Genomic DNA, 24,996 nt, shown 5'->3' with positions numbered 1-24,996 from the left:
GTATTGGATATTGTTTACTTAGTTGGAAAACTCAAGATTGACGGTATATGTGATCAGCGAAATATCTAATGTTAGAATAAAAAGGGACTTACGCCTACTCAGAGTAAAAGCAATTCAAAAATCGTAGCATACTTTGAAAGTATACATAATAGGCTTCTAGAGTTAATGATTTTTAAACAATTTTATTTTTAAAGCTCTTACCCTATACTAAGAATAAAAGGAAAATCGAGGTCAGCCGAAATTTTGATAACAGTTTATGGTATAAATAATGAGAATTTTGTTGAAAATATATTCATGTCAGAAAGCGTTGATCAAGGGCGTTATTCATGTCAGAAAGCGTTGATCAAGGGCGTATTTGTGTTGTAATGTTTGTTTGAATTACGCGCAAACCTATACGAGGGCTATCTGCGCTAGCCATTCCTAATTTAGCACTGTAAAACTAGAGGGAAGATAGCTGGTCATCACCACATACCGCCAACTGTTGGGTTGGTCGTTTACCAACGAATAATGGGATTGACCGTCACATTACAGCACTCCAAGGCTAAAAGAGTTTGTTTTTTGTTTTTGGAATTTCGCACAAAGCTACTCGAGGGCTATCTGTGCTAGTCGTCCCTAATTTAGCAGTGTAAGACTAGAGGGAAGGCAGCTAGTCATCACCACCCACCGCCAACTCTTGGGCTACTCTTTCACCAACGAATAGTGTGATTACCCGTCACATTATAGCACTCCAAGCATGTTGGGCGCGACCGGGATTTAAACCCGCGACCCTCGTATTAGGAGTTGAACGCCTTAACATTCTTGGCCATGTCGGGTCTTTACAAATGGATAGGTGAAGAACGTCTTTGTTTGAAATCTGAAAGAAACCTATTTTAAATAAAAATTTGCAGAGGTTAATTTTGCTTTAAAAACACTTTTTGCGTGGTTCGAAATTTAGATATTTTTACTAAAACTACTATAACCTTTGTAGTTTAGACTAAAAAATAATGTCATGATGTCTTGAAAAATGCACAGTATACAATAATATAAAAATAATGGACTAAGTTTCCAAAAATCGATAATAATCTAGTAGGTTTAATCATTTGGAATAAAAATTCCTTTTTCTAATGTCCCTGAATTAACTTTCTATTTGTGATACTTATACTGAAATCGAAGCTAGCAGAAATTTTCACAACAAATCATTTTTTAAATGTTGGAAACTTTGATGAAAAAAGTGTAATTTTAAAGTTCGTACGTCAGGGCCATATGTGTAGTCCAATAATATAAATTTTTTTTTCGAAATATTTGAAAACGAGTGTGTGTGTGTGTTTTTATTGTAGCAAAGCCACATCGGGCTACCTGCTGAGTCCATCGAGGAAGAATCGAACCCCTAATTTTAGCGTTATGAATCCGCAGACTTACCGCTGTAACAGCGAAGAACTTTGAAAATAACGAAATTCGTATAATGCAAGATGCTTGTTTGTTTCAAATTTCGCGCAAAGCTACTCAAGGGCTATCCAGCCGTACTTTATTTAGCAATGTAAGACGAAAGGGAAAGCAGCTAGTCATCATCACCCACCGCCAACTCTTGGGCTACTCTTTTACCAACAAATAGTGGGATTGACCGACTGTCACATTATAACGCTCCCGCGGCTGAAAAGGGCGAGCATATTTGGTGCGATGGGGATTCAAATCTGAGACTTTCAGATTACGAGTCAAACGCCTTAACCCACCTGGCTGCATGGAATATGCAAAACAATTGTCGTTTCTAAAGTAAAATAATGTGTGAAATCTCCGATTGTCTTTATTTGTTACGCCCTTCAGTGGCTCAGCGGTATGTCTGCGGACTTACAACGCTAAAAACCGGGTTTCGATACCCGTGGTGGGCAGAGCACAGATAGCCCATTGTGTAGTTCTGTGCTTAATTCAAAAAACAACAAACAAAATAACAACTTCCTTTGTTAGAAATACCAATCGACAAAACCTTACCTTAATGTTATATCTTTTCCAAATAAAGAAAGCTAATTTCTCTTCTCCATAATGAAAACAGTAAAAAATGGACTAAGTCAAATAAACTGAAAATAATCTTTTTATGATGTTTTGGAAATTACCTATGCAATTTTGATAAGCAAGTAATTGTTTGAAAAATGGAAAAAAATATTTTACAACAAAATTATGGCAAGATATCTGGTTGTCTTTTTTTTGTTAGAAAAACTAATAGATGAAACGTTAAGACTATAAGGAGTTGTATTATATCGCTTCCAATCTGAGGAAAACTTATTTCTCTTCTCCACAATAAAAGATGGACTAAGTCCTCTTTTTTAAGGTCCTTGTATTAACTTTCTTACCTTGATAAGTATATTAAAATCGAAAACTAGAAGAACATCTTAAAACAAATCGTGACTTAAATGTTTAAATGAAAGAAGTTTAATTATGAAATACGTTCGTCAAGTGCTTCTTTCTAGTATAATATGAAAATAAATCTTTCACGAGCGTTTTGCTGAAAAAAATGTTTTGAAAAATGCCAAAAAAGTAAGTTTTTCACAGCAAAATCATGTGTGAAATCTCCGACTGTCTGTATTTGTTAGTAACATATCCGCCTCGTCGGACTAAAATGGCCCGGCATGGCCAAGCGTGTTAAGGCGTGCGACTCGTAATCTGAGGGTCGCGGGTTCGCATCCCCTTCGCGCCAAACATACTCGCCCTTTCAGCCGTGGGGCGTTATAGTGTTTCGGTCAATCCCACTATTCGTTGGTAAAAGCGTAGCCCAAGTGTTGGCGGTAGGTGGTGATGACTAGCTGCCGTCCCTCTAGTCTTACACTGCTAAATTAGGAACGGCTAGCACAGATAGCCCTCGAGTAGCTTTGTGAGAAATTCGAAACAAAACAAAATTTGTTAGTAAAAACTCAAGGGCGAAACGTTAAGGCTTTAAGAAATAATATTATATCGCTTCTTAACCGAGAAAAGCTAATTTATATTCTTCTCAATAAAATCAGTAAAACATGGATTAAGTTTATAATGAAGGCGTGATAATCTTCCAGATTCAATCATTCTGAATGAAAATTAGTATAATTATGGAGTGCGTATGTCATGTACGGCTTTCAAGAGCAATAATATGTTAAATAATTTTTTCACGATATTCTTGAAAAGTATTTAACCTTTGCAATTTTGATGAAAAACTAATGTATTGAAAAATGCACGTTATTCAGTGATATAAAACTGATTCATTCTTGGCGATGTTTTAGCGGGATAGTATTTTGTATTATACAGTAATATTTAATTATACATTATACATATATACAAATTAATACGATTTGAAAATATGTTATGAAACTTATTTTTCTTAAAATATAGAACTATAAATAAAAAAGTAAGGCAAACAATTATGTTTTCTCGTAACAACGCCTGAATTAATTGTTACTCGTCATGTTTTGCTAAGCCTTTTAAATTTCACACGTAAAGGAAGATATCAAACAAAATATTTTTATGTTATATATATATATATATATACACAGTTGAATAATCAAAATGTCGCAAGTAACTATACAGATACTATAGACTTCCACTCTAATTTATTAAGTTTAGAAACTAAGTTGCAATTAGATCTAAAAAGAGTATGAAACTTTGAGGAACAAAAGACCCAAACTAGCTGCTTGAAATCCTGGCTCGAAAGAACGTAGTAGCCTTTTCACAGATTAAAATAGCTGAGACAATCACGAGCTGTCAACTGGTTACTGGTTAATCACATGTCATATATTGTAGCAAGTTTATATAGGGGACAGTTTCTATAAATATAAAGAGGTGAAGGGAACCACCGTATTTGATTCAGTACATAAGCCATATCTCAGCAAAATAAAAATATTTGAGGTTCTTATTTTATATTAGTTAGTTATCACCATTAGATTCCATCCAGAAACATAGGGCCGCGATCGCTTGCGGATTCTTCAACAACTATTTGAGTGAGTAGGTTGTTAGCCCACTGCACCGAGCCGTCCCTAATTTAGCAGTGTAAGACTAGAGGGAAGGCAGCTAGTCATCACCACCCACCGCCAACTCTGGGGCTACTCTTTTAACAACGAATAGTGGGCTTGAGCGTCACATTATAGCGCCCCCACGTCTGGGAGGGCGAGCATGTGAGTTCCTAATTTTTACGAAACTGTAGATTTAGTATTTTGACATCCCAAGTATCTGATTTTAACCAGTGCTGCATTCAACATACGACATAACTCACTAAATATATGATACATAATTATAACAGTTTAGAAAAATAGAAAAATATTGTATGACAAAGCCAGAAATTGTAAAGAGTTCATTTTCATTTTCTTACTCTTTAGAAGTGTCTCGTTTTCTAATCTTTGCATTAGTTGTACTTATAACTGCATGTGTTTCTATACAAACTTTAAACGTGATTCGTGATGACGAGAAACCCACTTGAAGTAAAAAAATGTATCTCAAGACAGCTGGTATGGGTGTTAAAACTCTTATTAAAATAAAGTTGAGAACAACGTTTAGACCTTCTCAGGTCATCCTCAAGTTAACAAAGAGCTGTATTTCAGGTTGCTAACCCGAAGTTGACCTAGGAAGGTCGAAACGTTGTAGCCTATTTTATTTTAATGAAAGTTTTAACACCCACACCAGCCGTCTTGAGGTACATTAAAATATTAAACACATTATATGTTGTTTTGGCAGGTAAGCCTAAGGAAAATACATTGGAAGTGTAGAAGGTTAAATAAATTATTGTTATTGTGACTTCTGACGTGTGTTTTAACCTTTTCCACTATTTCTATCGCTTCTGTGGCATAGCACAGATATCTATTATATCATAGTACAGATTATGTAGCTTTGCGTTTAACAACAAAAATATACAAATTCTCTTCTTTTTCTTTTTTTTCTTACCTATAGGTGTCTTAGTTTTCTGTTTATTATGATTATCACGTGTATTTGCATGTACGCAGGCGCCTTATCAAGTTTGTACGTTTCTTAGGCTTATTATTTCAATAAGAATAAGGTTGATACAGAGAGAATAAAAGTAAAGTAGAAGGATTGGATCTGTCCAAGATGACATTAAATCGTGGTGTATTTGATATATTATTACTTATATTATATGCTCATTACGTTCAATAGAAGCTTTCATAAATTGCTCACTCAGTTAGAAGTAGTACCAGTACGTGTAAATTGCAGCTTTCAAGTTCTTAATCCTATAATATATTAATATTTGTGTCATTTGATTTTTTTGAAAAACAGTATGAAATTGGAACTTTTATTGTGTGCATATTTTATTTTTTATCATGAAATTCATACCTAGTGTAGTGATTCTTGTTGAGTTGCACCTGAGGCTGAATTATGTTACTTAAATGTCAGTTTTAAGTTATAACTTGTAAATAATTGTTATTCGCACATTGAATTTTCCAGTTAAACTTAAAGATTTTTAATTCTGTCAGACAAGTTTCAAGTTACATTAAATGATCAGTTACACTAGTTCTCATGCTTTAATATTCATGCCTATGCAAACGTAACGTGAAACAACAAGGGTCCATTTACTGATTTAGTTGAAGCTTAAGGCTATATAACTTTTCACACCCACCATAGAGAAAGTTATAAATTTAAGTCTGCACTATATTGGCATATCTTTTGGAAATCATTCATTCTCTTCATAACATTTTGTTTAGTACTAACTAAAACTCATTCCTTAAACCTGTTTCTGTTTCAAATGGTCTTCTGGATAAGGCACTTGACTTTCAATCTGCAGGCTATGACTTGAATTCAATCACCAAGTGTCCAGACATGACCAGGTGGTTAGAGAGCTGGACTTGCAACCTAAGTGTTGCTGAATCAAATCCTTATCCCACTAAACAACTTCACCCTATCAGCCATGGGTGCATTACAATGTGACAGTCAAACTCTCTTTTTGTTTGTAAAAGAGCAGCCCAAGACTTGGTGTTCAGTAGTGATAATGAGATGCGTTCCCTCTAATATTTCACTGCTTAATTGGGGACATATAGCCATTGTGTAGCTATGTGCAAATTGAAAGCAAACCAAATCCATCACCAAACATATTCACCCTCTTCAAATATAGGTGATGTTATAATTTTATGGTCATTCCCACTATTGATGGCCAGGCAGTTAAAGCACGCAACTCATAATCTGAGGGTTATGGGTGTGAATCCTCATCACACTAAAATGCTCACCCTTTCAGCTATGGGGACATTATAATGTGACAGTTAATTCTACTATTTGTTGGTAAAAGAGTAGCCCAAGAGTTTATGGTGGGTGGTGATGACTATGTGCCTTCCGACTAGTCTTACACTGCTAGTGCAGATAGCCATAGAGTAGCTTTGTGCAAAATTCATGACCAAACCCATTAGTGGTAAATTGTAACCCAAGAGATGGTTATGGGTAATGTTGATTAGCTGGTTTCCCTCTCATCTATGTCATTGAACCCTTGGGTAATCTTGTAGAATCCATTAAAATTACCTCAGATATTCTTACTGTTTTTTTCTCAAGGGAAAGTAAGAGATCTTCAAACCACAGGTGCAAGCTGACTGAACAGTTAAGAACTTCTTAAACAACCATCATTACATAATAAATCTGTACAAGTGTTATAAACACTTACTAAAACACTGGAAACTACAAGGGATTGTTTCAGAATAAGTGTTATGGCCACTCACTAAAACACTGGAAACTACAAGGGATTGTTTCAGAATAAGACACATAATGTTTCAAATTAACAGTACCTTTATCAGTTTTGTACCTATGGCTGTAACCTATACCTATAAGAGAATCCATCCATTCTTATAACTATCCTAATAAAATGGTTGTTCTATTAATGAAGGTATTTTTAGCCCTACTGAGGATGTTGAGGTGGTACTTAATTTTTTTCAATTAATTAGTAAATTATTGACAAATGATTTTTAATTATGAAAAGTGCAAAGTAGTGCATTATATTTATTAAACTCTGGATTCTGTGTTATATCTACAAACACATGGTAACCATCTGAATAACATGACTGAAGAAAAAGGACTTTGATACAGTAGCGAACAAGTCATCCACACTAGTATCAATACTAATTGAACTTTAGGATGTTTTTATAGGAAAAGTGGTTATAATGCAAAGAGGTAATTATTACAATACAAGTTGCTTGTTAGGTCTCTCTGAAAATATTGTATAAAGTTTTGCTCTTGTAATCTAAGAAATGATATTAACTTATTAAAAAGGTTTCAGAGAAGTGTTACTTGGATAATTCAGGAGATGGAAGGGTAGGTTAAAATCTGATAACATGTATTAAGAAGGTTAAGTGCTGTTTTCTACATGCTGTATTCTGTATGCCATAAATTGAGAGGAAGAACACAAGAATTGGGAACTTTATATTTTAATGGCCTGGCATGGCCAGGTGGGTTAAGGCGTTCGACTCGTAATTCGAGAGTCGCGGGTTCAAATCTCAGTTGCATCAAACAAGCTTGCTCTTTCAGCCATGGGGGCACTATAATGTTTGGCCAATCCCACTATTCGTTGGTAAAAGAGTAGCCCAAGAGTTTCTCTAATTAAGGGTTGATCCTTCTGTGCTTATATTATGATTCAATATGAACATTACCAGTAAATATTCTTAACTACACAGTAATCACAATGATTTTCTCTAATGTGAAAGGATTTTATATCCACAGGTTATATTAGAAATAACTGATAAATGAGGTTTTGTAAGTTCTAATATAAACAGTTTTGTTGTGGATGTTGGAACTGTTGCAGGGATTGAAACATGAGTGTTTATATAACTTTCTAAGTGCTGTGTACATGTGACTGTTACATTGGAATGAAAACTTTATACCTTAATAAGGTACTTTGTAACCCCCAGTTGCATAGGTTTCAAATTCATGCTTTTATAAGTTACTTTATAATTCAAAATCTTGTAGACTTCTAGGTTATCAGATGTGAAATTTGTTGTGTACGAATACTGACATAGTTTTAAAAAAGTGCAGAAAGATAGCATTACATGGTCATGACAAAATTTTAGCTTGTGTTTGTAATGTTCATAATAAAGTAGGCCAGTTTAGAATATAACAACTTGAATATGTCTATAGTGTTTAACATATTACTAATTTATTAACATTTTTTATTGAGTTATTAATTTTCTTAAGCTGAGATATTCGTAGGTGTACTGTACTGTAAGTAAAGTTGTATTAAAACATAGTGTTAATAATGCATTTGGTGTTTTCATTTCAGAAAATTAAATAAATACCTAGCTGTGAGAATGAAACAACATCTTGTTTTGTTGGTCCTTGGATTGAGTTTGATTCAAAATGTATGTAACTCTAATCCGATGAGATTCACCGACTGCCAGGACTTGTCAAACCACCAAACTTCAAGCAGTATTCGGGGTATTTGAATGCTACAGGAGAGAAAATGCTTCATTACTGGTACATAACTTTTACCTTTATCTATAAACCACAATAAGTCACAAATAATTGTGGAATATTATCAGTACCTTAATAAACATTACAAGTTATAATGAAATAATTATTTATATATTAAGCAACACCTGTCATCTTCCTTTAAATATCAGAGTAACATAAACAGTTGTATAGATTTGATGTTTCTTAAGTTATTCTGAGAAGTTTGAGAACTGAATGTTCACTGTTGAATATTGTGTTTTTGTACAAAATGATTTGCTACAATATTATAAACCACCTATTCTTTTGAAGGTATAGTAAGTTTCTATTTTGGAATTTTTCTTTTTTTAGTTTTCATTTCAGTTTTAATAGACATGAACCTTGATTCATATCACTTCTATAACCACTTCAAAGCTTCAACAAAAGACTGAATACAATTTTATAAACAGTTAATTTGATAATGGCTTGTTAATTAACTTTATTATGGAAGTAAGATTAATTTTGTAGGAATGATTTAAAATGTCATTAAGATGTTTATAAAATAAGAACTATATAGTTCACTTTAAATGTTTCAAAACAGTTTTGGAACTTTTCCTGTAATGTGTTTAAACAAATCATAACATGATATTTGACAATAAGATTAAAGAGAATCGTAGTGATGTTCATTTTGATTTTAATTTGAACAAAATAAGTTGTTTTAACTCTTTCTTTTACATATTAAAGGTTTGTTGAAAGCCAGAAGTCTCCTACAAATGACCCAGTGGTGCTTTGGATGAATGGTGGTCCAGGTTGTAGTTCTCTGGATGGACTTCTTAATGAATTAGGACCCTTCCATGTTAAGAAAGATGGAAAGACCTTGTATGATAATCCTTACAGTTGGAATAAGGTTAGTATCTAGTTGTCTGTTTCTCATCTGGAGTTATGAATACTACATTTTATGGTATTTATTATTTACAATTTTGTTGTAAAAGTATGAACTTTGGAATGCTTTATAAGTTCACTTATCTGTGCTTGTGATATTTTATACTGTTGACAATAAAAAAATATTACTTTAAAATGTGACAACCTAAGATTTTTTTTTTCATTTTAGGTTGCAAATGTAATTTTCCTAGAAGCTCCAGCAGGGGTTGGATTCTCATTTTCAAAAGATGGTCAGTATAGCACTGACGATGACCAAGCTGCCAATGATAATTATGCAGCTCTACAGCATTTCTTTAAAAAGTTTCCACATTTGAAGAAAAATGAATTTTACGTTGCAGGAGAAAGTTATGGTGGCATTTATGTTCCTACTTTATCTGTAAAAATTGTAAATGGACCAGCTAAAATCAATTTAAAGGTAACTTTGAGTTATTAAAGTAATTTGTATAGTTTAAACAAGGTACTTTTCTTGAAAGAATCCTTAAAATGAATAAGTTTTGGGGAAACTTTCATGGGAAACGTACATTTCTACAGTTAATTATTTCAAAGTTTTTTGTCGTGTTTCAAGCATTTTTTTCATCACTATGGAAAGATAACGTTTGGTGTATTTCTAGTACGTTTGTGTGTTTATGTATTTTAAACAATTTTTTTTTGCTTAACCTCTTTTATTTAAAAGAACGTTTATAAAAATTTTGAAAGAGTGGTTACTTTAAGGTGTGAATCTTGTATGTTTGAAAACAAATTGGCATTTAATAGACATTGGTAAGTGTCATGAACATTACATTTTATTTGGTAGCAGTGGTTCATCCCATGCCTCTAGTTCTTTATACAAAATATGCTGGACGTTTTACACATTTAAAGCTTGGGAATAAGTTGATGTAATTTTGGCCCCAAGGCCTCTAATCATTTGCTTTACCAGATGAGACTGATTTGCCCTAAAGCACTGGCTACCCTGAGGAAATCTTCAGAAGGAGCCAGCTACTACATGGTTTGATTAGTCTTTTACACTAATTACCAAGGTTTGTTAATCAATTTGTATGTCAGAATCACTGCAAAACTCCACCAGTGTATTCTAAAAGTCAGTATCAAATTACTGTATAATAATAATAACAATTAAAAAAGTTCTTGTCTTGAATGAAAAGTTTATATGCCCTTTTATCTATTAACAGACTAACTACAGGTTAGTTTTAGAAGGCAGATAGTGAGAGAATTTAGTAAGTTTTCAAGACAATAAGTAAAACTGTAGGTGGATAAATATTTAAGTTACTGAAAAACAAAGGTAATTTCTATTCTTAATAAAAGTGCCGTTGTTGGCTCAGCATTAAGATTACTGGCTTGTAATTCTTAAAGTTTCTGAATGCACATGAAGGTAATTATGCTTAATCCAAACTTAAAAGTGAAAAAAGTTATGCTGTATTATAAGTTTGATTTCAAGGAGAAATAATAAAAAATACACTATGAAAGGAATTTATTCACAATTCTTTAATAAAATGAACCTATGTACAAAATCTTACTTTCTTAATGTCTTTTTAGCTTATATAAAACATTAACAAGAGAATGTTTCTCTGTGACAATATTTCTTAAATCTTTTTGAAACATAAATTTTGTTTGTGAGATAAAAGAATGATTATATCATAAAAATATCAAAATATGTAAATAATTAATTAAAAAAAATTACATTTATCTCAGCTCATTAAGGTATATGTCGTTACCAGTTGGTTAATTACTTGTGCAAAATTGGATTTTATTTGGTTTGAGTAGCTAAATAGCAGTTTATTTTTGACTTTAAGTTAGAAGAATGTTACAGCCATCTACTTCATATATATTTGTACTCTGCTTAAAGAATATTAAACTGCATAACAAATTATCACATCTTCACTTGTATCTAACTCACAACAATGTTTTGCAAATTTTGGAATTTTATGTTTTAAAACAATGTATTCATTTTTTTTCTTATTCAGATATATTCTGATTATTTCAGGGTTTTGCTGTTGGAAATGGATTTCTTAGTCGGAGATACCTCGGAAATTCTTTGGTATTTTTTGCTTATTACCATGGTCTTGTTGGTAAAGAGTAAGTCTAATTTCAATATTTAATTATTGATGACAATCTTGCTATGTGCACTAAACATAGCAGGCCAATTGTGTACGTGAATATGACTCCTGTGTCGTCATAGCATATTTAAGCATTCATTGATGTTAGTGGACTGATAAATTACAAATAAAAGTAGAAGTATTTCACTAACTTATAGTTGTGTTTTACCTCTAGGGTCATCTTCATTTTGAGCCAGTTTAAATACTTAAGTTCATTGAATAATATTCCAATAATAAAATAAGTAACTGTTTCATATTTATTTTAGCTGGTACAGGTACTCATGTTTCACCAGAAGTGAGTAATGTTTTAAAAGTCCATCAAGAATGGTGGAAAACCAAAGTCTACTAAATTCAAATTTTCTGTATGCATTTGCAGCTTTTCCTCTTATAAACAGATAAAAATAAAGGGTCTTCTAGCTTTCAGAAACCAAAACCTATCACGAGCAATATCTCCTTCACCTAAGCAGTGATGCTGGTCCAAGCTTTCATTGATCACATTCCCCCGGCGGTACAGCAGTAAGTCTTTGGATTTACACTGCTAAAATCAGGGGTTTGATTCCCCTTGGTGGACTCAGTAAATAGCCCAGTGTGGTTTTGCTATAAGAAAACACACACACTGATCAGTGTAAGTTTCTTATTACATTATTACAACAGTTCTTTTAAAACCACATTTCTTGTAATTACTCAATCGTCATTTTGAAACTTCTCCTTGTAACAAGCAGCGAATTAGTTTCACTCAGTGCTAAATAAATCATTGTTATAACAATTCCCATGTTAACAGCAGGAAAAGTGGAGAAATGTAGGAGCTATTATTTAATTTAACTGAAATGAGAACAATTCTTGATGACTAGAAACCCACTTGAAGAACAAATTTATCTTAGGATGGCTGGTATGGGTATTAACACTTTTACTAATAAAGCAGAGAACAATGTTTTGACATTCCTAGGCCATCTTCAGGTTAACAAAGAGAAAGTTTGTGATTGACCATTGCTGGGCACATCTTTGGGACAAGAATATGTAGTTAAATGATTCATAGGTTTATATTATGGGTTGTAGTGGTCAGTCGGGTTTGTGAGGTTTGGGGGTGTCGTATAGTTGTGGTGTGTGTGAGTCGGTCCTTCATAGGTAAGAATAAAGATTTTCTGAGATTGTATTGTTGTTTTTTTATCATTTGTAATACTCTTGTTCCTGAGACGTGCCTGGCAATGGTCAGTTGCAAACTCTCTTTGTTAACCTGAAGATGACCTAAGAAGGTTAAAACGTTGTTCTCTGCTTTATTAGTAAACGTGTTAATATCCATACCAGTCATTCTGAGATATATGAAATGGGAACAGGCAATCAAAAGAGGAATCGAGTGTGACTGACTGAATGACCAGTTGACTCTTGGCTTTTTAATTATGATAATAATAATTAGACAAACAACTTTTAAGCAATAGGAAGAATTTTATTGATGGTGAAACACAGTACATGTTTCTACAAACCAATGTTCTGTCAAAACATACATGTTCCACCATCAATAAGACTCTTCCTTATCCATATAAATCATTTTTTGTCTACCTATTGTTATAGCATTAAACGTTTTTAAGACTAAATCCAATACCATGAAGTTAAAAAGTATGGTGTAGGTCAGTGGTTCTCAACATTTTTTTTTACCTCTTTAGACCTTTCATAGGCCAAAGACAATCTTTCCAATACTCAAATATTCTATTTGTGGAAGTTGATTCTCCAGTGTTCAAAAGCTGTAATGTAACTTAATGAAACCTTCAGATTTAAAATAATAAAACATACCATTAACTTTTATTTATTTCTTAGACTGTGGTATGAAGACTTGATTTTTATAATTGTGGACCCCCTTCAGAATGCTCTAGTTTAAAGATGTGTTGGATGACTGCTTGGGTCTTATAAGTGCATATGAAGAAATCTCATGGTTATCTTAGTAGAAATAGGTTAGAAAAAGAATCTTAGTCTTACAAAGAGACATTACAGTAGGTACCATAAAATAGGATTGATATTAACAAAGGTTAATTCCAGGATCAGCTGTTTATATGTATTTATTACAGGAGGCTAATGTATCTGCCACTACAAAATGCTGACAACTAACTGAGAAAGAGAAAATACAACTGGTTAGGCTTGTATTATGCAAGATACCAGATTTGCCTAATTGAAAAAAAATTACATAATTGTTAAGAACTAGGGGTAAACATAGGGAATTTTCTTGTTGCAGGGGATTTTTGTCAATCATGTCCACTCTGTAGTATTTTGTTCCAATTGGACAGTGGTCTATCTAAGATAATACTGTAAACCCATATGATATAGCTTAAATAGATTATATGAATATTTTAGTCATTTCAAGTTTTAGAAACATGTTTAATAACAGTAGTACAATGTGATTAGAGTCTGAAAATGCATTCAGAATGAAGAACTAACTTAATTTGTTATTTATAGCTAGGCCTAATATGTTTATTTGGGTAAATATATTAACATCATCTTTAATTTACTAATTCGTCATGTTCTGGGTATTTTTACACATATAAATTGGTTTGTTTCAGACTGTGGAACATCCTTATTGACAACTGTTGTCATGGAAATGTATCAGAGGAAAGCTGTAACTTTGTTGATAGCAACAACTTGAAATGTGATAAAGGAGTAAGTGAAGTAAACCTAAACAGTTAAACAGCTCCAGCATGATATCCTTACATCTCTCTAGTAAACCTAAACAGTTAAACAGCTCCAGCATGATATCCTTACATCTCTCTAGTAAACCTAAACAGTTAAACAGCTCCAGCATGATATCCTTACATCTCTCTAGTAAACCTAAACAGTTAAACAGCTCCAGCATGATATCCTTACATCTCTCTAGTAAACCTAAACAGTTAAACAGCTCCAGCATGATATCCTTACATCTCTCTAGTAAACCTAAACAGTTAAACAGCTCCAGCATGATATCTTATTCTTTATTAAGAGCACATAATTATATTATACTTAAATGGAACACCATACGGAGAATTTGGACACGAAATCTTTAGCAACGTAGAAGATTAATTCTTGAAATGAAATTTGAAACTGTACAGTACTTACTATTGGTTAAATAAAGTTGAAATATCGTACAAGAACTTGTGAGCACACATCTAGTTTTGTTACCCATTTCCCTTACATAAAGGACAGAAAGCACTAAGAAAACTTGGTGTCAAAAACTAAACTTAGTTTTCACCAGTCTGTTGACGGTAATTGCCAATTATGAATGTGTGTATTCATGAAAAGTTTTGTAAGTCATGAATATTACCAAACAAAACAATACAACTATTGAGCATTTCTGAAAACTGAAATTATGTTGTTGTTTTCTTGATAAATTTACAATTTATGAAATAAAAACCACTAAAAGGCATAACTAGATATGGTAGTGATGATTGATACACCCCTTTAACCAATGACCTGGTTTGTATATGCTTATTAGAAACATTACAAATACCGTCTGCTTGTGTATAATAAATTTAACAGTTGCATGAATAGGTAAAGCTAATCCAATTTTTGAATGAGATTACTTTAACATTACAACACTACTCACCAGAATTTTAACATTTGTGGAACATAATTTGAAAGTGTTGATACAAAGGTCTACAGTGTATCCAACTTTCACTTAAAGCACTTCTTATAAACAACTTACCACTAAATCATTTATGTAGAGAAATGGAATTCAGTTTTTCATTAAGATTAGAGTTGTGCTTGAGAAAAGTCAAGTTTAGGAACACTCACTCTTAAGACCATAAAATATTTGTATTTTCACAAATAGAAGGTTTAACAGATTTATTGTTACCATTAAAATTGTTTTCTCTAATTGTTGATGCCTAGTCTAATGACTCATCATGAGAATATAAGTTGTTATTGTTTCTTAAGTAATGATTTTTTAATTGTATATTCTTAAGAATTATTTTCCAATAAGGAACAATCTTTTCAACACAATTTTCTTTTGATATTACACAGTAACAAAAGTGTAACAACTTTAATAGAAAGAAAAACTTTTCTATAGGTAGAGGAAATCACAAAATTAGTGTGGGGTTCAGGACTGAACGTCTACAACCTGTATGAAGACTGTACTTTTATCAGTGATGTCAAACATTCTCGATATTCTGTTGATAAAAACACAATTTTGAAGTTCCTGAGAAGAAAGGTACAACAAAACTTTGTTTTAATTTAAATTCTAAAGATTTGTTTCTGTGTACCTTTAAATTACTCTTTGAAAGAGGTATAATAATAACAATGGGAATTTTTAAAACTGTTTAACATAAAAGCTTGGTTTTCGACCATTTTAAATATAAACACTTCTGTATTTGTTTACTTCTAAATGTTCGAAACGTTGTTATTTCCTTATCAGTAAAAGTTTTAATATCCATACCAGCCGAATGGTACTTATGCTGTTATACAAATAGTTCTTTAAAGGTATGTTTTTCGTTTCAGCCCAGCTTTTATACAAAAAGCCCACCCTGTATAGATTCAAGAAATGTTGAAAAGTGGTTGAACCAGCTGGAAGTTCGAAGTGCCTTGCACATTCCACGTTTTGTACAGAAATGGACCATCTGTAGGTTAGTAATAAGTTTAAATATAGATCTAGCTGAGTTATCCTGTAAATTATTCTACATAATACATAATCATACATAAAATATGCTTAAATTAATCACAATGTTATTTATTTATTTTAAATTGAATAACTGGTTTTTACTAGGTTTTTGTACATAATATGTATTATGAGTTTACTGTTTGTTATATGTGCATGTTTTGCATATGAAAAAATTACGTCTAACTATTTTATACAGATATGGTCTTGATATTATCAAATGTAAAAAAGTTTCACTAAAAACATTATTTGAAATGCATTTTCTGCCTATATTAAACATATTTGTATGGTATTCTAGAGTATGAAACTACCAAAAATGTGTTATTATACCTGTCATTAGTAGAGTTAATGTTTTACTAGCAGCACAAAATTTTCAACACAGAATTTTGACTTTTTATAATCTTATAACTAAAACAAAACTTGCTCTATCCCACAAACAAACAGTAGTTGCATTAGGCCTTGTATTTTTTTTTGTTCTGATGCAATTACTTTTCTAAAAGAAGCAACTGTGAATGGACCCGAACAACAAGAGGTACTAGTATTGAAGTCTGAAAACATGCAAATAGGCCTACATGAAACTAGAAGTTAAATACAGCTTATTTGGAGAGGATAAAAATTAAGTCATATTCAGAATTACAGACATGAACAGATGCCTTTGGTAAATGAAAGTTTATATAGTATTTTGAAATGAGATTGCAAAAATATTGGTGTAGAAATTTAAACTTTACATTCTCCAGTATGAAATTAAGTCATCATTCTTGTCGTCATGAAATTAAGTATGTTTGTACTCATGTAGTATAGAAGCTTAGATAGAAATTGTTAGCGAACAGTGAACAAGAAATAAGTATGTGTATGACATCACACTTTTCGACCAATCACAAACTTGCACTCTGAGAACACACACAAAGACTTGCATTCTATTTATTTAATTTTTTCTTTCTAATATGTTGTGACTGCAGTTGATATTGCCTTCTTACATTGTTTTAATAGTGATAAGACAAGTTTGTTTTCTTCATATTGAATTAATTTCATCAATGGTAATTCCTGTGGTAAATTTATGTTTTACTTTGACATGAAATTAAGAACCCTAATAATTGTATGGTATATACAATTCTGAAGTTTTGTTAATTTTTTTTTCATAATAATATATTTTAAATCCTACAGAAATATAATTATTATATTGTCATTGCAGAATAACTAACTCTTTATTACAAATATTTTTGTAAGGATGTAGTGACAGGATATCGCACATTGTCATGATTAATAGCCTTCCGATCATTCAAGCGTGATTATTAACTTAGTAATCTATTTTAATAATTAAACACTAACTACTTTCTGTTTTCATCTTGTATTTTGACTGCTAACTTGATGCTGCCACCTTCAGGGAGGATTTTGGAACTATTTTCTCTATTGGTAGCTACAAATACTCCACAAACAGCTTAGAAATGAAGGAACCTTTAAGGAAATCACCAAATGATAATCTATGTAACACTGAAACTCTAAGCCTATTTCCAACTTAAAGGTAAATACTATCAATAACAAGAAGGCTTAGCTCTGAGTTTATCCCTGTTGCTAACACTAATTAACACAATTGAACATTTGTTAAGCTAATATCGTCGAAACAGTTACTGTGTGTTTCTTGCTTTGGCTCGCATCTGTTTAAGATGCCTTTATAATACTGCCATGTACTGCAGATAAACACACTATCTGAACAAGAAACATCTCTTGATGCAGTTCATAGATGAAATATAATAAGCTCATGTATACTATGTCAGTGCACCAGAGATGTGAGTAAATATTTCAAGTATAAATCAAGCCAACTCAGTTGTGTAAAGACGTGCATCTTAGATTACCTACTTTCAAGAATGAAAAAGATTTGTAATATCAAGGAAGTTAAGAAAAATGCATCAGTATAACTTTATATTTCAATATCTAGATATAAAAATCAAGAATGCAAAGAAAACAAGCACCAAGAATAAAGAGGGATTCAGTTAAAGACATGTAGCTATATTACATTATGTTAACGTTCATTCTGAAAACATACAGGGAATACATAGATAATATAAAATTAGAACAGTATTTTGAAACAACAACTTACTGTGATCTCAATTGGTACACACTAACAGTATTTGGAAACAGCAACTCACTGTGATCTCAATTAGTACACATTAACAGTACTTGGAAACAGCAACTCACTGTGATCTCAATTGGTACACACTAACAGTATTTGGAAACAGCAACTCACTGTGATCTCAATTAGTACACATTAACAGTACTTGGAAACAGCAACTCACTGTGATCTCAATTGGTACACACTAACAGTATTTGGAAACAGCAACTTACTGTGATCTCAATTGGTACACATTAACAGTATTTGGAAACAACAACTTACTGTGATCTCAATTGGTACACATTAACAGTACTTGGAAACAGCAACTCACTGTGATCTCAATTGGTACACACTAACAGTATTTGGAAACAGCAACTTACTGTGATCTCAATTGGTACACACTAACAGTATTTGGAAACAGCAACTCACTGTGATCTCAATTGGTACACATTAACAGTACTTGGAAACAGCAACTCACTGTGATCTCAATTGGTACACACTAACAGTATTTGGAAACAGCAACTTACTGTGATCTCAATTGGTACACATTAACAGTATTTGGAAACAGCAACTCACTGTGATCTCAATTGGTACACATTAACAGTATTTGGAAACAGCAACTTACTGTGATCTCAATTGGTACACACTAACAGTATTTGGAAACAGCAACTTACTGTGATCTCAATTGGTACACACTAACAGTATTTGGAAACAGCAACTCACTGTGATCTCAACTGGTACACACTAACAGTATTTGGAAACAGCAACTCACTGTGATCTCAACTGGTACACACTAACAGTATTTGGAAACAGCGACTCAGTGTGATTTCAATTGGTACACACTAACAGTATTTGTAAAGGACAACTCAGTGTGATCTCAATTGGTACACACTAACAGTATTTGGAAATGGCAATGCAATGTGATCTCAATTGATATACACTGAACCACTTGAAGAATCTAATAAAGAGAAAAAAAAAACTCCACGTACATTGTCCTCTGTGAATGTGGATACAATACCATATACAAACAAAAAAATGTCCTACAGAAGTCAAGCTGGGAACCATAATGGCCATACAAGACTGTAATTATGATCAGTTTGCAATATTCTGTCATGCTAGAATAGGTCTAATGATAAATTGCCAGACTTCCATCAGGGAAACCCAGGATTGAACTTTGACTACTACCAACAGATATAATAGACCTTCTCAAGACTTCCAAGAAGACAGCATCAGATTAGCCACCAAATGTAGGATGAAAAACTAGTTTCTAATTAATGTCTGATTATTCTGAAAAACAAGTTAATAATTAGTCTCAGGTGGTTGTATAGATTACTAAGTATACAAATTATTTTTGTCAGTTTTGAACCTCAGGTAAAGACTGTGAAAGTTCTTTGTTTTGTAAATAATTTCTTTTATAGTGATGCTGTGGAAGCTGGCTATAAAAATATATATGATACAATGAAACCCCAGGTGCTTCAACTGATAAAATCAGGTCATTTGAAAGGATTGGTATATAATGGTGATGTAGACATGGCATGCAACTTTCTTGGGGATGAATGGTTTGTGGATAACCTACAATTGAAGGTTAGTAAATAACTGAATACAGCATTAGTTTTATAAAGTAGATGTACAGGTTCCTCAAAAAGTGTTTTCTTTGAAGAGTGAATAAAAACCAAAATTAATTGTAACAAATGTTTTTGGAATTTTTGTTTTTTAAATTTGTGTCATGCTACATAATGCATGATTCTTCTCCTGGTTACTGGCATATTCACATTTTATGGACATCATGACAATACATGTTGAAGTGTTAAGCATTCCTTATGTGACATAATTTTAGTGTGTACTGACTGAATGACACACAACACATTGCTGTATAATGGTGCAAGTGGTTAAAACATGATCTCTTTTGGGGAAGTTCCCACCAGTAGAATAACAGTAAGTTTATGGACTTACAGTGCTAAAATCTGAGGTTCAATTATCTGTGGTATACACAGCAAATAGCCCAATTTTGGTTTGCTCTAAAACAAACGAACATACTTTCAGGGAAACAGTTCGTATGTTCTCTTTTAGTTACATACCAACTATCTGGTATATGTAACTTGACAGTATACACTAACTCTTCTGTTAACCCTTTCAGCACAATTTGATGTGATAACCATCTGGTCCACTAGGAAAGGATATATATGTAAAACAAAAATATGGTAACTTTGTATGTTCCTAACAAAAACTGGTGAGATTTCATTAAAATTTACAACCATGTAACTGTGTCTTGTACACAAAGAATGACATTATTTTAATTATGCCTTTCTAATAAAATGACATTTATCTACAGTAGTTATTTGCACTAAAACTGTGAATAGTTCAAGTACAAGGTGAAAATACTTTTCCTAAGTTTTCATGTTTCATTTGCATAACATCTAGGACCTCCTAAATGAATATCAAATGTTTTCTAGGTAAATGTGTTTTTTCATTTTCTCTTCTGTATCATTAACCCTATCTGTTATCAAAGTACAATGAAGTAATTAAAACTGGCAAATAGAAGAAAAAAGTGTATAGTTCATTTTTCTGGAATATTTTTGAAGATTGTCCTTTTTTTAATGTTGTAATTTCAGGTCTTTTCACATTCAGTTAATTTTTGATGTTGTCCTTTATTCACATGTGATTTATCTCAACATAAGCCAACTGACTCACAAAATTACCTGGTCAGAAGATAATATAGTGAGAGGACATAGTTTTAAGATATTGAAAAGAATCTAGGCTAAAACTAAGACATTTTTAACTTTTTTAATAAAGTTATAAACTTTTGGAATGAGTTTTTGTCAGCATCCACTGCTCAAAAATTTCAGAATTAGAATTTTGTGATTTTCTGAAAAATGTAGAGAGGGTTTATTTTGATTGGATGTGCAGAGAGAGCTCTGAAGAAACAGATCTTTAGTCTATATGTTGTATTAAAATTGTACTTCGTTTTCTTTGATTGGTTGAATCTTAAGTGCAACTCTTATATTAAACTCTTACATTCACCAGCAAATATTGTTAAATGGTAATATATTTAGCCATTTAAACCATAAATGTTACCAGTCAACTAGTACAGTGTTTAAAAAACATTTTAATATATAAATGTACACAACATTTTAGGAATTAAACCTTATTTGTTTAAACAATTTGATAAAGCAAACTGTTAAAAAAAAGTGAATTTTTTTACTTATATTATCAGTTTAGTTACAGTTTGTTATTTTTCTCTACTGATTTATTTTAAGAATTGTGTCTGTAATTATTTTAAACATAAAAGTTAGTAAACATTTATTAAAAATGGTAAACTTGTACTAAAGAGAAGTTGGTGGTTTTTAAGGATGCTCCATTTGTTGACACCAACAGTAGTTTTGATGAATAAAGGGTTAAAAAATGAAAGCATACATGACAATGAGTATTTAGTTGTGTTAAAGTTTTAGGTAGAAAGCCCTTCACTTAATTGTTTTAATGCATTTTGAGTTGTGTAGTGTTTCAAGAAGCTTTAAGTTGTAAATTAAACATTTGCTGACATGAAATTAAAAAATATTTTGAACCACAACATCCAGGTAAAGAGAGAATTTACAAAGTGGAAATTTGGAGATCAGGTTGCTGGATTTGTAAAAGAATTTTATAATTTGACATTTGTCACAATTAAGGTAAGATCACTTTGAAATTATGAACTGTTATAATTGAATAAAAATGAACATTAGTGATGACTCTTATAAAGTATACTTGTGTGTGTTTTTACATGCATGTGTAACTTCTTTCAGTTTTCAGTTGTGTTAATATGCAGGATTATGTATACATGTGTTAAAACATTGCATGTAAATTTGCTTGTAGAAGTTTGAATGTTAAACATAGTTAGGAGTGGATGTATTTAGCTTTTAATTCTATTACATTTTATTAATAAAACCTATGAAATGTCAGGTCTAAGTTGTCTCGTCAGGTCTATGTAGCCTCATCAGGTCCATGTAGTCTCGTCAGGTCTAAGTATTCTGTAAATATTGTTATTTTTACATAAATAACCCTATCTGAAATTATAATAATTATTTGAAATTGACTAATGGCTGTTATAGATTGTGGGGATATTTGTATCTAGGTGGCCTTATAAGTTATTGTAACATTAGCTTCACCCATTGTGTGTGTTAAGTGGAAGGGGTGCAGGAGCTATTTGGTTTCTGGAAGCTGGAGGCCCTCCATTGCTTCTATATTTAAATTCAATTAATAGTTTTACAACATTATACTTTAAATTTTGTCCAAGAAAATACTAAAAGCCAAAACAAAATCATTCAGATAAAAGAGCAAACATTGTCTAAATCTTTAAATACAGCAAATTTATCCTTCATAAAAACACAAAAACACACCTCTTAAATGTAAATTTAAGATTAACATCTCTAAATAAAACACAAATGTTAAAAATTGAAATGTTTTAGTGTAGAATTATGTAAAGACGTATATATTAAAATGCCACATCTTAACAACTGATTAAATGAATTTTAAAAATTAAATTTCTCACTAATGGTGGAACTTGCACTAGTTGGTAAACAAGCTGCTGCCTTATGTAAACTTTTAAGAATGATACAATGCCAAATTGTGGAGAGGCTATTATTGCAACCATTGATACCATGTGTTTGTTTGCATCAAGACAGAAACTAAAGATCTTTATTTCCTTGTTTTAATACTGTGTATTTTGCATTTAAATGTATATTGTATCTGAAAATTTTTGTTGCCTACAGCTGTTGTTATGACTTTCTTTTTTTTCCAAAGCAGTTCAACAGTAAGTTTGTAGGCTAATTAATGTTAAAAATAGGGTTTCAATACTTGTGATGGGCAAGGCACAGATGGTCCATAATGTAGCTCCATGCTTGATAGCATCAAATAAACATATGATGACCTTGTTGGTTGGTGATTTTGAGTGCCATCTAACTTTGACAATAATGTATAAATTCAGTTTATAAGGTAACTAATGAATAATTAATCAAAACAATGGATAAATGAATAAAGGTATTTTGCTACATGTTTTAATTAATAAGAATAATCAGTTTTAGGATGCTGTCTATCTCGTTTTGGCCCTTTTATTTTCAGTTTTTATTTTCAATATATATCGAGTTAATAGTCAACATACTTTGAATATCTAAGTATTAGTGTTATAAAGCATGACAAGCAAATGATAAAACTCATTTTTAATTATTTTTCTATGTTTTAGGGCTCTGGTCATATGGTGCCACAGGATAAGCCAGGACCAGCTTTCAAAATGATTACTAATTTTCTGTTTAATAAGCCATTTTAATGCATTTTTAATGAAGTACCTTCAAAAGCTGAGAGCTGTTCCAAGTAGTGCAATCTTAAATTTATTTTATAATTCCTGCTGTTTCTCCAACATATGCATTAAAACCTTAGTGATAGAAGAAGTTGATAAATACACTGAACTTTTACTTAATATTGTTGTTACACGTGTTTCGTAGATCTAGTTTATTTTATGTTAGTATGAAGTTACTTATAATTGTGTGAAGAAATGTAGTTTTAAATTGTATATTTTCTTTAATATTTGTATTGGAAAATATTGAGTTTATTTGTAAGAAATGTATGAATTATCACAAATATTTCTGATTAGTAGCTGTATGTTTTTTAGTATCTATAAATATATCTCACAATTTAAGAGACAGTCTTTTCAATGTACTTATTCTACTAGCATTTAACCTGTTGACTGCCCAGTATTTCAGTTGCTACGGCAGCTCCTTCGTCATTTTGTAACTTTTTTCGTCACACCATTTTCGATCGAAAGTGAAACGATTTGTAAGTAGGTTAAATGAATGTATGGAGTTGACATCTAGCGTTGAAGTTGGGTATTATTTAGAATGAATTAACTCGTTCGTGGCACTGTGTTACCGATCGGCTTGAATGAGTTATCTCGTCTACTGCACTGAACAGTTTAAAGAATAACATAGGTGTAACACCATCAAATTTACCTTGTTTTGTTGTTGTCTTTATAAATTTAATGTGACTTAGAATAATGTTTCAATTAGTTTTGATGTCCATGTATGTTTCAGATTAATACTTGGCTTCTAGTGAGACGTACAAAAGTTCCAAGAAACTTAGAAACCAGTTTTAACATTTATATATATACTTGAAACGCAATTTTCTATAGAATATTGTTTTTAGGCTCTTGTATATTATTGTAAAATATATTTTGGAAGTTTGGAATCATAGATGTTTACACAATCTCAGTAACTCTTAACATGTTATAAAGAATATCACCATTTACCATACTATTAAGTGTTAACTGTTTAATTCTAACTTCTCCCATTTTAGTTTATTAAAACAACCATTCTTCTTTCACTGCAGCTTTTTTATTTTGTTTCTCTTTATTAATCCTTTGTAGTTTATTTGTTAGTTAAGCCTATCGATAAATGTTGCTTGTGTACTTTACAAAGGAAGAAATAAACAACTCATTACAAATACTTAAAGTGGAGTAGACCTTTATTTTATCTTAATGAATAATTTAAATAAGAACCTGCTGAATTATAAATTGTTATAGGAATATATTCTTCAGTATTTAATTATTAAAACACATCAGATGGACATGTAAAACATGAAACAATATAAGAAAGCAAAAGTTACTTACGTTAGAGAAAAATAAGAGTTGAAATGTTAAGAGAATTGTAAAAATTACTGATTTTACATGTAAAACATAATGATATTTATGGAGTGTAAACACGCATGTGTTATAAGTAAATAAAAGATTATATATCACTAACAGTATTTGGAAACAGCAACTTGGTTTGACCTCAATTAGTACACACTGACAGTATTTGAAAATGGCAACTTAATACAATCTCAAATAGTACACACTAACAGTATTTGGAAACAGCAACTCGGTTTGACCTCAATTA

The 24,996-nt window shown here is 31.7% G+C and overlaps 1 protein-coding gene across 5 annotated transcripts; it reads left to right on the top strand.

Annotated features, from left to right (window-relative positions):
- Window positions 1–3,969: 3,969 nt before the first annotated feature.
- On the top strand, window positions 3,970–24,570 carry LOC143233382 (lysosomal protective protein-like). Of its 5 annotated transcripts, none has more exons than XM_076469570.1 (11): window positions 3,970–4,109; window positions 8,195–8,388; window positions 9,085–9,247; window positions 9,452–9,697; window positions 11,261–11,352; window positions 13,922–14,018; window positions 15,400–15,540; window positions 15,828–15,952; window positions 19,513–19,678; window positions 21,670–21,759; window positions 23,310–24,570. In XM_076469570.1, exons 2-11 carry the CDS (start codon window positions 8,375–8,377, stop codon window positions 23,391–23,393), a joined length of 1,218 nt encoding a protein of 405 aa, XP_076325685.1. In that variant the 5' UTR covers window positions 3,970–4,109; window positions 8,195–8,374; the 3' UTR covers window positions 23,394–24,570. The 5 variants fall into 5 exon arrangements, with proteins under 5 accessions (XP_076325685.1, XP_076325687.1, XP_076325686.1 ...); XM_076469572.1 differs by lacking the exon at window positions 3,970–4,109 and adding an exon at window positions 4,919–4,947; XM_076469571.1 differs by lacking the exon at window positions 3,970–4,109 and adding an exon at window positions 4,950–5,050.
- Window positions 24,571–24,996: the final 426 nt, after the last annotated feature.

Source organism: Tachypleus tridentatus, chromosome 12 (genome assembly GCF_004210375.1).
Source record: "Tachypleus tridentatus isolate NWPU-2018 chromosome 12, ASM421037v1, whole genome shotgun sequence".
NCBI lineage: Eukaryota > Metazoa > Arthropoda > Merostomata > Xiphosura > Limulidae > Tachypleus > Tachypleus tridentatus.
This window is presented reverse-complemented; position numbering and strand designations above follow the sequence as displayed.